The 14,542-nt window shown below is 39.1% G+C and overlaps 1 protein-coding gene across 1 annotated transcript in view; it reads right to left on the bottom strand.

Moving 5' to 3' along the window:
• Nucleotides 1-14,542, bottom strand: part of UVSSA (UV stimulated scaffold protein A) — a 58,623-nt gene continuing 44,081 nt past the window's right edge. Inside the window, exons 10-13 of the mRNA XM_059817615.1 lie at nucleotides 13,470-13,653; nucleotides 12,492-12,603; nucleotides 7,184-7,367; nucleotides 1-3,148 (exon numbers count right to left, since the gene is read on the bottom strand). Of these exons, the coding sequence (XP_059673598.1) occupies nucleotides 3,055-3,148; nucleotides 7,184-7,367; nucleotides 12,492-12,603; nucleotides 13,470-13,653 (574 nt within the window). The 3' untranslated portion in view covers nucleotides 1-3,054. The remainder of the gene's footprint in view (nucleotides 3,149-7,183; nucleotides 7,368-12,491; nucleotides 12,604-13,469; nucleotides 13,654-14,542) is intronic.

The raw sequence follows: 14,542 nt of genomic DNA, 5'->3' as shown, positions 1-14,542 counted from the left end.
TTTTTCCTTTCTCAGAAGCCCTGAGCACAGGAATAGAAAAGTTCCAGTAGAAATGTTGCACAGACAATTTATCAACCAAGACGTTTGAAAAGCTGGTGAGCCCAGAGATCTCAAATTTGTAAACTGTTGTAGGTAAAGTGACGCACAAAGAGGTGTGATAGATCTAAAAAGTAGATTGATTTATTTTGAACTTAAAAGGATTTCTATTTAATGATGGTATGCTGGATCTTTGGAGATAGATGCCTCTTCAAAAATTTTCCTCCAGCAGAGCTACAGATAAACCCAGGAAAAGAAGGTGGTTCCCCAAATCCTCTGAATTACATCTGATCAGGTCTAATGAGAATGCTTAAGTGGCAAAATTCAGGACCTGTTGTGTGTATATATGGTGAGTTGCCCTTGTAGAGAAAGAATTTGATTAAATGAGGCAATAATTAACATGGGAGGGGAAGCATGGGTTTCTCAAACACTGGATGAGGGGGAAGATGCATGCTGGTAAGAGGCCAGGCTAGCATAAAGGCAGTGCAACAGAGGATGTCTTTTAACACATTCTCCCATGAAGAGTCAATGGTCTTTCTTGCTTCAAGGCAGAAAGAGGAAGAAAAAAATTCATATCCAACTGGGTATATTCCACACCTGACAAGGAAAGTTCTTGCAACAAAACCAGAAAAAGAAAAGTGGGAGAGCTTTAAAAAAAGTCACCACTAACCCTTCTGCATGAAAGAGGCAATCTAGGAAAACACCTTTTTGCATGCATGTGTGTTTTTAATAAAGAAAGGGGAAGAGCATATAGATCACATGATAGGATCAGGTTTAACTGGTGGATCAGACACTCAGGTCCAGGCAGGAAGTTTCAGCTGATAATTCTAGAACTGAAGTGACTGAGTAGCATCATAATGGAGCATTACTTACTAAGTACACTCTTTTCTCACAGATTTTTACTATTTCCCTTTCCAATCTCTGTCTTTGGTTTTGGTTTTTTTTCTAATTTTACTAAAGGCTGAAAATCGGAACTCCATGGGGCAAAGTGCACCTACTGTTTGCTGGGAATCTTCTAGTGCTGACATCTCATGTCCACAGCAAAGAAGGGTTAAGTGCCACTGCACAATATAAATCCCCCACTCTTTTTACAGGGAGGAGAGAAAACATGTCTTATAAAAGAACACCTTCAGTCTGGGCAGGCTCAAGAATCTCTGGAATAGTGGCACAACGACCTTTGTGGCTCTTTTGAATGTTAATCTCCAAGATCAAACAGTTGCATTTAGACTGTTCTGGGATCCCAGCATCCAGTGATCTATACTACACTCAAATGTGCAGGGTTGTATTGTTGTTGGTTTTGTTTTCTTTTTTTTTGTCTTTATCCTTAGTAAGAAATAAAATCATTTTAGCAGTTGATTCAACTGACCTGGTGATGAACTTTGGTTTGTCCTTGTCTACATTTTTACCTGAAGCCTTCACTGCCAAGTTAACTAGCCTGATAGCAGATGTGGCTTTGCTTTCCAGTGCAGTAGGTAACTTCTGAAATTCTGGCTCTTTATTATTTTATTTCTGGTAGTTTAGAAGTATGTCTTCTTCTAAATACCTGTGTTGAAGAGGAAAAGGTCTTCCAAACTGCAGAGTTCTTGCAAGATAAACTATCGAGATTCAGCAACAATTCCTTTCTAAGCAGTACTTGTGCAACTCAAAAGGTATTCAGCAGAACTGTAAATTAGCTTTTGTCTGAGGTGGTCAGAAGCTATACTGAGGAGTTTAAGTGTTCTCCCTTTTTAATTCTTATAGTCTCTTGATGCATGAGGAAACACCTCCAACAGGTGAGTGACTAAGCCAGTGCTGTAGAAAACCCTTTCTAATTTGTATTCAGTATTTTATTGAAGACTTCTGCAGTTCACTTCGATTTTTCAAACACTCTATCCTCCTTGATACTCTGCATTTCCCTCACCCATAAAGCTGTATGAAACCTTGCAAGAGCGCAACCGGTCACTATTTGGTTCACTCTACTTAAGACATGACTATAGCCAGCAAAGCAGGTTTGGGAAACCTGGTTAAGCACCCAGCCAGTAACAACAAACCACATTGGATGGAGCTGCTTGATATCAGTATGCATGTTAACTCTCTGGAGTTGAAGTCCAGATGCTTGTGTTTATATCTGGATCCTCAGATGCACACTCAGGCTTGAGCCTGATACAGTTTTAACTGATTCAAGCCAGGCAGTTCACTAGTACAGTATGCCACTTGAATGATTTTTAAAACCTCATACTTTCACTTTGTACTGGAGCTTTTTAGTATCAGTTAAACTGCAGCACATTCTGAGTGTCTCTACAAACTTTCACAACATGCTTTCCAGATGTAGTTCTGAAAGATACTGGGATACCATCTTGGGAAGGCAAGAAGCAGACCAGGATGATCTTTGTCATTTCAGCTTCTACACCACCACAGCTACCAAGTTTGAATTAGTTCCTGGATTTCAGTTTGCTGAAATCAAACTCTACTCCACTCATAACCTGAAGGCATCAGTTGATTTGGATTTTTTTAGTGTGTACAGAAGAGGTCTTTAGAGGTGCTGCAGGAGCCAAGGTGCTGCTTGACGTGGTATGCTTTCTAGAATAGTAGGCTGAGCAAATACTCTGTGCCTTGCCCTCGCTGGTTGAAATCTAATTGTTTCTCAGGCATCTTTTTTCTGAAGGCATGAAAGCGGAGGCAAATTACAACACACATGTTGGCAAAGGAGGTATAAATTACGTGAGTTCCTTGGGAAGGGGAAAAAAGTGAAACCTGAACATTTTACCCAGTGTATGTACAAGTCATATAACATGCTCTATTTCATGTACATTTCAAATAATTATCAACTTGTTAAATGCATTCCATTCTATACCACCAAATCTTTGCCAAAAATCAAATGTTCATTATCAAATAAGTTAAAGTTGAAAACAATTTAAAAAATTACCCCAGTAAAAATGCACCTAGCACATTAATTTAGTGTAAATAGGAAGATCTGTGATAAAGGTTTTGTGCGGTTGCACTCTTGTTAATCTTCTTTGCCGTTCATTTTCTTAGTATTTAATTCAGTGCATAGTTAAACTGGTTGGCAAACTTCTCGTGCTTTCTTTGGTCCACTTGGTTCATTGCTTTTGCCACCCGTTTCATAACACCTCTGAAAGAGAAACAAAAATAATAAAACCAGTTATGTTGGTTCTACACAATCTCAGAGAATGTTTATGAACCTTGGGGGAAAAAAATGAACTATGATTAATCACTACCAGGCTTCTGAACACTGCACTGATGAGGCTGAACAAATTTGTCTTGTTAACTAAATTAGCTGCAGCAATACAAATAGTTTAATTCAGCAATGATTTTATTAACAGGAGTAAACAAATTAAAGTCTTTCAGTTTAATGGCTCTGCATTCCACCCTCCTAGCATTATTTCTGATAGTCACACATACCAAGTTTGATTTTCAAAAGCACTTAATTGCTCTCGGGGGAAAAAACAACCTAAAAGTATCTAACAGGATCTAAATGAACTAACACTCAGAAACCCTTATGAAATTCAACCTGCAGAATCTAGAATGTTTTTGTGAGGGAAGGGCTTGCTGTTCAATTCACATAGCTAGAATTCATTTAGCAACTTTCCTTTCACAGGTCACTAAAAGCCCATTTCACTCTGCCCACAGCTGGTAAGTCTTCAGCTCACACCAGTAGCACCCCCATTCCTGAGCAGCAACTATTTAATCCACAAGCACAACGCTAGTTTAGGAAGACACCAGAGATTGTCATGTATCTCTATGCAGAGAGATAAATTACTGCTGCAGAACAGCTAAGTGCTTAGAGGTACATAGTCAGGACAGTATGTCCAATGTCTTATAGAAAGTGGAACGGGATCTCTGCTGCCTCATGATGGGCAAGCATTTGAGTCCTCTGCAGTGCCTGCTGTGATTGAAGAAGCCCCTGGAGTGTTCTTCAGGTTCAAAAAGGAAATAAAGGAATGAACTTTGGAGCTCTTAAGCTTTCTGCTGCTCCTAAATCTGGTGAGGGTTTGCCCCTGTATTGCTGCTTTTTATTTGCTGCCATTGTTTCCTCCCAGCAAAAGACGGTGCCCAGAGATTTCTCTTCTTTTGGGACTGACTGCTATGCTTTTGAACTGGATGAGTGAAGACACCTCCATTTTTCTTCCCTCCACAAACTTTTGAGTGAAGATCACACAGCTGAGATTTTGAGGTTGGGGAAAATGATGCCTAGACAGCCTGAATAGGAGCAGGAGATTCTCTCAAAATGCACAGAGAGAGCAGGCTTATGTATCCTTTAACTGGTAAGGCAGAGAAATAGGTTCACGATTCCAGAGGGGTGAGAAAGCAGAAGAAAGGCAGTAGCGGAAGTCAAAAGAATGCTCTGTTGCATACACCTGCCCCCACAGAAACTTACAGTAGCTGTTGTACACAGCCGAGTGCATCTTGCCTACGGAATTTTGTTCTTCACTGGATTCTAGAGTTCCCATCTTTATTGGTTACTTTAGGTGCCTCTAGCACTAAAAGCTCAGAAATCTAAGGCTGATATTTGCAGGTGTGCTCTATTTATGCACTCTGCCTCTATTTATGAAGGAGGAAGTTATCTCCTAACACATCTCTGTAAAGACCTGGATGCTCGGCCAACGTGGGAGATGTATCACCTAAGGGCTTGTTTGAGGGACTATGTCCCCTTTAAGAACATGGCACTGATTGACGTCTCCTTTGATTTCTACATCAGAAATGCAGTTGGCAAGTTCCATCACACAAAATGGATGGTTTCAAGTCTAGTGCTGTTAGACTTTGCGTTGTCACAGTCTGCCTTTATCACTTCTGAGGATGCTGCAGGCTGTGCAGTACAATGAAGACAAGACATCTACCTGGTAGTGTACACCAGCCTTTTTCAGGACCAGGCCCTAAACACTATTCCAGCTCTGCTCCTGTGGTTATCTCCGAGATGCAAGTTGACTTCTGTTATAAGCTAACTGCTCTCTGTAATGGCTTCATTTCAAAAGCCATTTTGAAACATCTGAAAACAGAGGATACTTCTTAATAATGCTTCTAAATGGTGGGATTAAAGGTTTTCTCAGCAGCAACTGTAATGAAAACCAACATTCTGAAAAAACATTTTGGAAGAGGTATACTTTTAACAAAATTCTGCCAATAAAGTTACCAGAGTAAGGAAAATGTGGTCATGGTTTTGTACTTCAAATATTGCCTAATTGGTAGGAGAAAAGTGAGCCTTTAGCAGCGCAGAGTGGCCTTGACACTTTCATGTCATGTAGGTTTTACATTAGCACCACTGGATTGTGCAATACTGTAAATGAAATGAGATCCCACTTTGATGATCTGTGTGCAATTTCACTTAACTTTATTGGCAGACGAGGGCCTGGGTTTATCACCTATACATTTCAAGTAATTTGGGGTTGTTATAAGGAGCCAAGGTTATCATCTTGTTTAGTGCTGCAAAGCATGAAACCTATTAAAACATGACAGGTTTGATTCCCTATGCCTGGCACTAACACACACTCAAAATCATTAGCAGAAACCACAGTAAAACAAAACAGCTTTTTAAATGTATTTTGTTAAAGCTGATATGAAATTCTGATCATTAGAACTGTACGTGTCTGACTTGTAACTAAGATCAGGTAACATGAGAATTTTACAGAAAACATGCTACTTCTGTAACTAAAAGCAATGTGGATTTGGCATTGTTATTAGAACCATTATATCAGAAAAGGGAAAACAGAATTTAAACGAACATTGTGCCTTGGATGCTGGTCAACTCATCCAGTATGTTTAGGGAACAACCCAACATTGATGATTTTATAATAATAATCTTGCTTTTTTTATCTGACAACTTTACACTTTTCACTTTCCTTTGACTACTTCAATTTTGACCTGTGAAACTCTTTAAATAGCTGCAGCTGCTTCCCCTTTGATAAAGACCAGAGCATGCTCAGGCAAATTTATGTTGCAGCCACATCTAACCAAGCCTAGATATCAGAAATGGCGTGACAGAGTGGACATACGTTCTAAAACCCGTTCAGCTTGGTGGGGTGGTGGGGTCCCACTTCCATCTAAGCTAGTGTGCCTGCTTTAAAGTTAACTCACATATGTCTACATAAGTCACAGACGCACCTTTGTTTGAAATGTTTAAATGCCACTGCCATCCAAACAGTTTCTTCTTGAGCTAAATGTAGGCCAAGAACTGCTATTTGCACATGTGCTGGGAGGAAAGGGAGACGTATAGAAACAGCACCATAGTGGGAAGAACACTGTGTCCACTTGTCTCTGGTACAGGGAATAATCATCTCCAAACTCTTACACTGAAAAGAGACCTGCAGCAGGTTCCAGTCCTTGATATTTACAAAAGACAGCAGGGGTTAAGTGAACAAGGACCGTAACACAAAGATCCAAATATTTTTCCTAGCCAATTGAATGCATTCTCAGTAAAGGAGGAGAGAAATGCCATGGCAGTGTGTCACTGCATAATACACAGGAAGGGATCACTGTGTGTACGTACTGGATTGGAAGGCCCTGCATCAGGCCCAGCTAGCAATTTAGTATACCCAAGAGTGAGAGAAAATACACAGGAAACCCAGGCGGCAGTCAAAAGTTTGGGAAAGTCTCTGAGCATACACCAGAGGCTCGAGGGCAACTGCCGAAACACTGCTACACGCCAAAAGCCAAACGTTTTTGACAGATTCTTTTATTAATTGAAGTTCTGCTCAGGGCAGCCCATCTTAGGCTTTCAAAAGGAAAAAGTTCTTCTTCACTCCATCTACGCTACTACACTGTGTCTGATGCTGTGAGTGTGTCACTCTGAACACATCATCCTTCCAGATCCTGTACTATTTGCACACATAAAGTAGCATCCATCTGATTAATAAATGAACCTCCAGAAAAGCCACTACAGCGATTAAAGGATTAAAAAAACCCCTGAGGATGAAAAAAAACCCCTTTCATTGGGAAATTTTGTAAATCAGCTGAAAATCTTTCTCAAAGAAATAACTCTGGTCATCAGTACCTGCTACTCTTTACCCTCCAGAGACATGGAAGGCATTCTTGCTCTGCAGTTAGCGAAGACAGTTGTTTAGTAAGTGCATGTTAATGTAGAAACAGAAAGTACTGTTGAAACAAAGGGAAACATCAATTTAACAGGCTTTAGAGAACATAAGCATCTTACTTATTGAAGACCTTCTTCTCAAGCCGAGAACGAGAAGTATTAGCCTGCTGCTTCAGGTCTGTCAGATTTGGATATTTTTTCTTCTTCCCTTTCTTCTTTCCTCCTTTTCCGTTATTTTTAGAGGAACCAAGATCCATTCCTGTAGCTGCTTCAACTTCTCTCATGAATTCTGGATCTCGCCACTCTGTTTGAAAGAAAAAGCATGCACTTTGAAAATCCAAACCCAGGCAGAATTTGCAGTCTCCTAAGGTACAGGTTCTTGTCACCACGAGGGCAGAGTCACTGTGCTGTAAGTTCGATACACAAAGGAAGGGGAGGATAAAGCAGTTAGCCAAAACGACAGATCTTGATGAAAAAGCACTGCCAGTCTGGGATTAGTATCTATTATTAGCTGCTGTAGATAAAACTGTTCTGTAGGAAGACTTAAGTCAAGTTTTTGCAGTAGCACAGTAGCAAAATTCCAAGGAAACTATTCCATGTAGGAGAGATGACATAAAAGGCAGTGATTATTATCTAGAAATTGAACAAAATGCCAACAAGGTAGCTGAGGATCTTATCTCCAGAAATAAATTCTGAATAAGCTTAAAAATAAACTTATAAATATGGAATATGTCAACTTGCGAGCAGAGTGAGAGTGACAACATTATAACATTTCTGCATCAAAGAATCATATTTGCTTCAAAACATGCAACTGGTATTGACACCTAAAGAGCACTCTTGAATAAGACAACATGACCCTGTTGCCATCAGCCCAATTTTGCATCTGAAAAAGGTACTACTTTTGAAGTATCCCACAATTCGTCAGTTTAATTAGCTAAATCAAGGTTCTTCTCTTGACAATAGCACAAGAGTTAACTTATCTCATCAAAAGCTTGTTTTAGTTTTATCAAAACCTTAATGCGTCAGAATCCAACCACACACTGTGAATGGATTCTGATCACAGATGCCACCACGGGAAAAAGCACGAATAATTTAGACTGTAAACTCTTTGAGGAAGCAGTGGTCTTTCACCTTTAGCGTAGAGCCTTGCATATCAGAACAAGGTAACGTAGTACGAAGTAGAAAGTAAAAATGTGGCTAGAGCACGGATATCTTCAACTGGAAATTTAGAAAAATGGCATTGCATTATAAAGACTTTGAGCACATGGGTTGGAAAAAAAATGGAGTAAGTAAAAACTTCAGAGTAACATGGTCCATGTCAGAATTCTGTATTTTAACAACCAGTAATTGCCAGCCATTTGTCCTATAGCTTCCCATATGTCAGTCAGCCTTTGTTGCCTGCAGAAATTGTAATACCAAATGCCTACAACCCTTATTTAACATCTATGTAGATCTAGAAAAATAAACAGTTCTAAACAACTATACAATTTCACTTATATACCAAGATGGTCACCAAGTGTGACAAATATTGGTAACAACATTTCAGGAAGCTCAGAGCCAATGTTCTCACTTAAGAACACAATGTTTAGGAAAACCAGAGCAATTTTCCAAGGAAAGGTGAGATCTAACCTACTATGATACATGAAAGCAAGGACCGATTAAAATTCAACACACCAAAAAGCATGAGGAAAATGAAGCTGTGCCAAGAACTGAGCAGGAGAAGTATAGAGGGAGAAAACAGAACGCATGTACTTGATAGATCATAAGACCTCACAGACACTTTTTTTTTTTTTTTTTTTTTGAAGTGAAGGAATACAGAACAGCACAATTCAGATAGAGGAACGATTAATCCAAGATTAAGGAAAACTGTCTAAACAGTTTATCTCTCAGTAATAAGAAGGCGTCACAGTTTAGGAACCCAGTGAATGGAGCAATTGTTTAAACACAACGAAAAAATGCTGGCATCCAGTAGAGATGAAATGAGCATTTGAGTAAAATGAAGGAGCAATTTAAAAGCCTTTGAGAAAAATCAATAGAATGCCAGGGAAGAGCAGCCTTTTTGAGCATTGATGGGGCCCTAAAGCTCTTCATACATTGTTACTGAGTTTAGCAGCAGGGAAAAGAAAATTACACAGTTTGCAAGGGTAGGCGGGAATCAATACTGTAGTTAGTAAAGAGATGCTATTTCACATCTGACTGGCCAGCGGCCTGCCTTCACCAGCCTGTCCTGATACCTGTTTGTTAACAAGTCACTAAGGGCTGAAAAACCAGATACTCTTCAGGGTTGACACAAAAAATAGGCACTTAATTTGCTCCTGTGTGCGAACTATTGGAAAAGGATGAACACTGCAGATTAGCAGGTCAGTGTAATCCCACCTGATTCGTTGTTTCAGGACCAAAGAGCCCAAAGCACCATTTTGTGGGCATTAGCTAGAGTCTAAAATTTTATACTAGGTTAAAAAATGCTCCATAATAACAATGACATTGTTGTCGAAACATAGTCATTATCACATGAACTGTATTACTGTTACATAATTGTTTTCCCCTTCAACCACACAAGGATAAAAATAAACCTACCATCCAACAGGAAAAAGATGTAGGAAGAATTCTGTTGCAATTTAACCACACAACTGATCCCCAAATTTTAATGTTTGGCATTTTTCAAACTGTCATCATCAGCAAATGATGTTGTCAATTGTAAGACCAAAGCACTTAACTGTACAGAGTGGGTCCGCATTTGTAATTTTCCATAGCAGCACTGCTCAGACTTGCTTCAAGTCCTTTGCAAAAAAACCAAGCCCAATGCAAAACAACCAAACAATACTCCCCGGCCCCAAACCACAAACCCAAAACAAACAAACAAAACACCTTTTAAAAAGGTTAATGAAAATATTATAAAACAAATACAAAAATACTGAAGCACGGGGAAAAAAAGAAACAAAAAAGCTGTGGATAGAAGTATTTAGTGACATCTAGCATACGTATGGCTTTAGAAACCTGTAAGGTTTTGTCCAATACATTAAGTGCCATAGCTTGTTCAGTACCTCCCCAGACAGATGGGATGGACCTTTGTATGACATCTCAGCTTAACAACGGCACTCAATAATGCAATGCAGCAATGTCAACGCTGGTTTGGGACTAACATACACATCCTCGTGGGCCAGAGGTGAGAAGCCTCTAACAACACTGAGCTGACACTGTAATAAAAATAAATATGATGTTTAGCCTCCAGCAATGGCAATTTCACAGGAAAAAAAAATCAATTATTTTTCAGTGCAAGTGATTTTTATACCAGAGTATTAGTTTCTAGTTTGAAACTAGTCCCTCAAGAACACCTACTAGTTTAATTTGCTGGTTTTAGTTTGCTGTAACTAAGTTGGGAACTTTCCTTTTCAGCACAGCATCCATACCACTGGCCTGGCTTTGCTGGGACAGTCCAACTGTGCGCATGCTGTTGTCTGGATGCCAGTTTAGAGCACTTCACTCCACCTGGATAAGGATGGAAACTGCCTGCAAATGTAGGACTTTGACACATGCAGACACCAGAAGGTGTTCAGAAACTGCTGCATTCATGTGGTGCTGGTGATTGCCAAGCACAGTCACTCAAAAGATGGCCAAATCAGTATTAAAGGAAACTGGGTGTGTCAGTTCTATGTCTAAATGCACATTCATTTGACACAGACCTTTTTGGATAACAGATCAACAACTGTTCTTTATGCTCTGAAGGTGTTTTGTGGAAGGTTCAGTAGCCTCTGTGAAACTGGTGAAATACTGAGTCAGTCAGAGCTTAAGAGAGAACTAACTGCCCTTCTCCTCCTTAAAGGGAGCATACTACAAGATATCGAAATGCTAAAGCCTAAGAGTAAGTTTAATTAGAATGCAGAATACCCACCTAGAATAAATAGCTTAAAACAGAAAAAACTAAAACCTGCTGGAGGAAGGTGGATTAAATAAAAGCTTTGAAAACAAATCTGTCCCCTCCAATTATACACTATGTTGTTGCTGGATAGATCCCTCTCCCCCATCTTGCTCTGCAGTCCATCAACTTCCAGTAGCTTCTTGGCTGCAGTACCCCCAGCGCTCTGTGCAAATCTACCTTCTGTCCATGACTAATGAGGCTTAGGAGGCTTTTTTGCAATAGTACAACTATTCCCCTTGGAAGTCTTCCTGTCTGTGTATTCATGGCTTGCTGTCTTTCTCATTGCCTTACCTAGCAGTCCAGAGCTTTATCCTGGCTAAAAACACCCATATAATCTTGGGGAAGGATGAGCCTTCCCTCCAGAGCATTCCACACCTGAAAGCAACAGCCAGGATGCAAGAGGAAGGCCATCAGTTTTGTTGCCCAACCCCATTGTTTACAAACAAAATCCCAAGTATTGCACAGTAAATTGTAAACAATTAAATAGCACAGGTCTGCTTGCTCCCTTCCTCAAGCCCATCACAAATACCATGCCTATTAGAACATCCAGACTAGTTATAATGCCAAGAAAGTAAAGCCCAAGGGGAAGGCTTCCCTAGTTCAGAGTATTTTCTAGCGATGCAGTACAGACGCACAGCACAACAAGGCCAAGAGTTCTCCTTCTAAAACACAAGTAGTAAGTGAGTAGGTACAGGAAATACAGAATATGATAGATACGAGCAGATAGAGGAAAAACAAGTTCCCACATTGTGACAAAAAAACCCACTCTGCCAATATTTGTGGTAACACAGTGATCCTAATAACATTATTATTACATCACGTAAATCACAACTGTTAGGGACCAGCAAGACTAGATGACTTCTTTTCAGAAGTGTGGGAACAGTTACTGTTGAGCATTTCCCAGGAAATAGGTTTAATTGTCCTTAATAAACATGCCTGAGAAGTGTTAGGAACATTATGATAACTATTGGAAATAAAGAACAAATGCACCTTATTCTGTGTACACATGCATCCGTATTTACCACATAAGCAAGAATCACTGCAAATTATCTGCAAATTAAAACCAAGAAGAATTTAAATGAGAGAATGGGGTTAGGAGCAAAACAGAAATATGACCCAGTTCTGTGGATCTCAACCTGTGCCTTTAGCAACAAAAGAATCAGCTCTCTTCCTCCATATAGCCTGTCTCATTCCTTGTCCAACTGTATATTGAGATTGTTGTCCATCTTGTATCTACACTGTATCTATATATAGATTATATATATGTAGATACAGTATATTGTAGATATAATAGTATATTGTACTATCTACAGTACTAATAGTATATTGTAGATACAATATATACAATTATTGTATAGACTGTAAATATATATTGTAGATATTGTAAATATTGTACACAATATATATACAAACACATACACAATAAAGGTATTACGCTTACATTTAAAGCTTATCTCCCACCTCTGTCCAATTTGTTTGTTTTTTTTAAGATGCTATGTAGGCACAAACCTGGCTGAGCCGCTTGCTTCTCAAACCGCATCTTTTCTTCTCTGGCTCTGTCCTCTGCATTAATGGGAATCCCAGATTCATCCCGAGGAATTATCTTTCCGTGGAAAGGGCACTTCAGAAAGAAAAGGGGAAAAAAAAAATCTCAAAACTTCTGAACGAAAAGAAAATGCTTACATGTTATTCAACATAGCTTAAAGCCAGACACTGGAATCAAGCAACAAAACTCTACACTTGATCCCCAGTCCCCCTTAGAAAGCATGAGGATCCCATAAACATAATCTGTTTAATATATTCAGAATCTCAAAGAAATAACCTCTTTGTGATATGAATATCCAATTTCAAGAGGCCAGGTAGCACATCCTGTCAAGTCTGGAACCAGGGCACCGATGTTGCATTGTATTTTATTGTTTATTCTATATCCCTATCCTGTAACAACCCCATTTGCAGTATTTTAGTGCATTCAGATCCTTCAGTCTCAGGCAATACAGGAAGAATATGGATATTAGAACAAGGCATTTAAGCAAAGTATTTCTGCTCAATAGGGCTCATAATTTGAGGCTCTGTAGGACTTAGCTTTTATAAAACCTGATTTGTAAATAAAATCTCTTTGCCTCTCAAACAACCACATTTCTAAAACCTGTTAATATCAAATATGCCTCTAAATGAGGAAAACTTTTTGGCAAACAACTAACTGTCTCTGCTTCAAAGTCAGGTACTCAAAATCACAGTGATAAATATAATAGAAATACCTATGGTGAATGCCAAATATATTTCAGAGTTCTTTTAATGTTTGCAGCTTCCTTACAGAAAAGATGCTTCTCATACGAAGCACATATCAAGAGCAACCTTCTCCAGATACTATTTTCTTTCACTGCCTTGAGCTATATTTACAATGTGAAATAAATTTTTATGGACATGTTTTAATAAGGTCTTCTCCACATAGCACATATCCTGGAAGTTATGTTACTTGGTGCCCACCTTAATCCGATCTTGTCTTTCACATAGACTTCCATCAGGCATTGGTGCTCGACATTTATGTTTCACTGGTTCAAACTTGCCAGCAAATGTTATATATCTAGTTTTTAACATTTCAGTTATTTCTTTATTTTCCACCTCTTCCTCTACTTCACTGGGTGCCCAAAACCGATGCTCAGAAGCAAATCTGGGAAAACAATGAATGAAAGTTATTCACAAAGTTGTGAGAAAGCACACGAAGAAGCCAGTATTATCCCATGGTAAACTTACATGTAAAAGAAAGGGAAGATTTATGAGTGAGTTAGAAAAACCTAGGAATCTACCATTCTTTCTCATTACTCCTATATTATGAAGATGTTTTTAAAATATCACCAAAGCCTGTCTAGTATTGATTTCTTGTTTAACCTGCTAACCTATTACAAGTCTTAGCTCTAGTTCATGATCTGACATTCGGAGTCAGTCATCCAATATCCAGTTTCAGTGAATAACTTTGTAATTCTGAGGTTAACATTCCTCATAACAAAATACTTTTATGATTAAACACAGAAGATAGACCAGGGAGGAAACAGTTTGATCTTAACTTGTCTGACCTTATTCCTGGTAGGTGTACGCCTGTAGCAGCGGAGAAGCAGAAGCTGAAATCAGAGTACGCCGCAATATACTTGGACCAAGGAAGAGAGCAAACAATCAGTTGAGCCTTACAGAGAGTCTTTCTTCCAGGTTCTCCTATACAGTGTCCATAAGTCTGAGAAACGTATGGGGTGTTCCTCCAGGAAATTAAGCTAATCTATTAAAAATCTATTTTAAAATTAGAGATCTTACCTATATTTACAGACACATATAGGCAAATATACTCTTTGTTAATCTGGTGTAAAGAAGATTATATCATGCCAGCAGATGTGGGGAGTGGGAGAGAAGGGGAGCCAGGACCCCGAGTGATGTAGTATTTTCAAATTTTCTCAATGGTATTCAGATAATTTCATTTTAGCCACCCTAGGGTGCCCACAGTCTAAAATGAGAAACAGGCAACCCCAGAGAGTAATTAGCTGACTCATTTCAGATGTTAATCTTAGGAA

The sequence above is a fragment of the Gavia stellata genome, chromosome 5, assembly GCF_030936135.1.
Source record: "Gavia stellata isolate bGavSte3 chromosome 5, bGavSte3.hap2, whole genome shotgun sequence".
In the NCBI taxonomy this organism is placed as follows: Eukaryota; Metazoa; Chordata; class Aves; order Gaviiformes; family Gaviidae; genus Gavia; species Gavia stellata.
The sequence above is the reverse complement of the archived record's forward strand: the minus strand, read 5'-3'. Positions and strand labels throughout refer to the sequence as shown.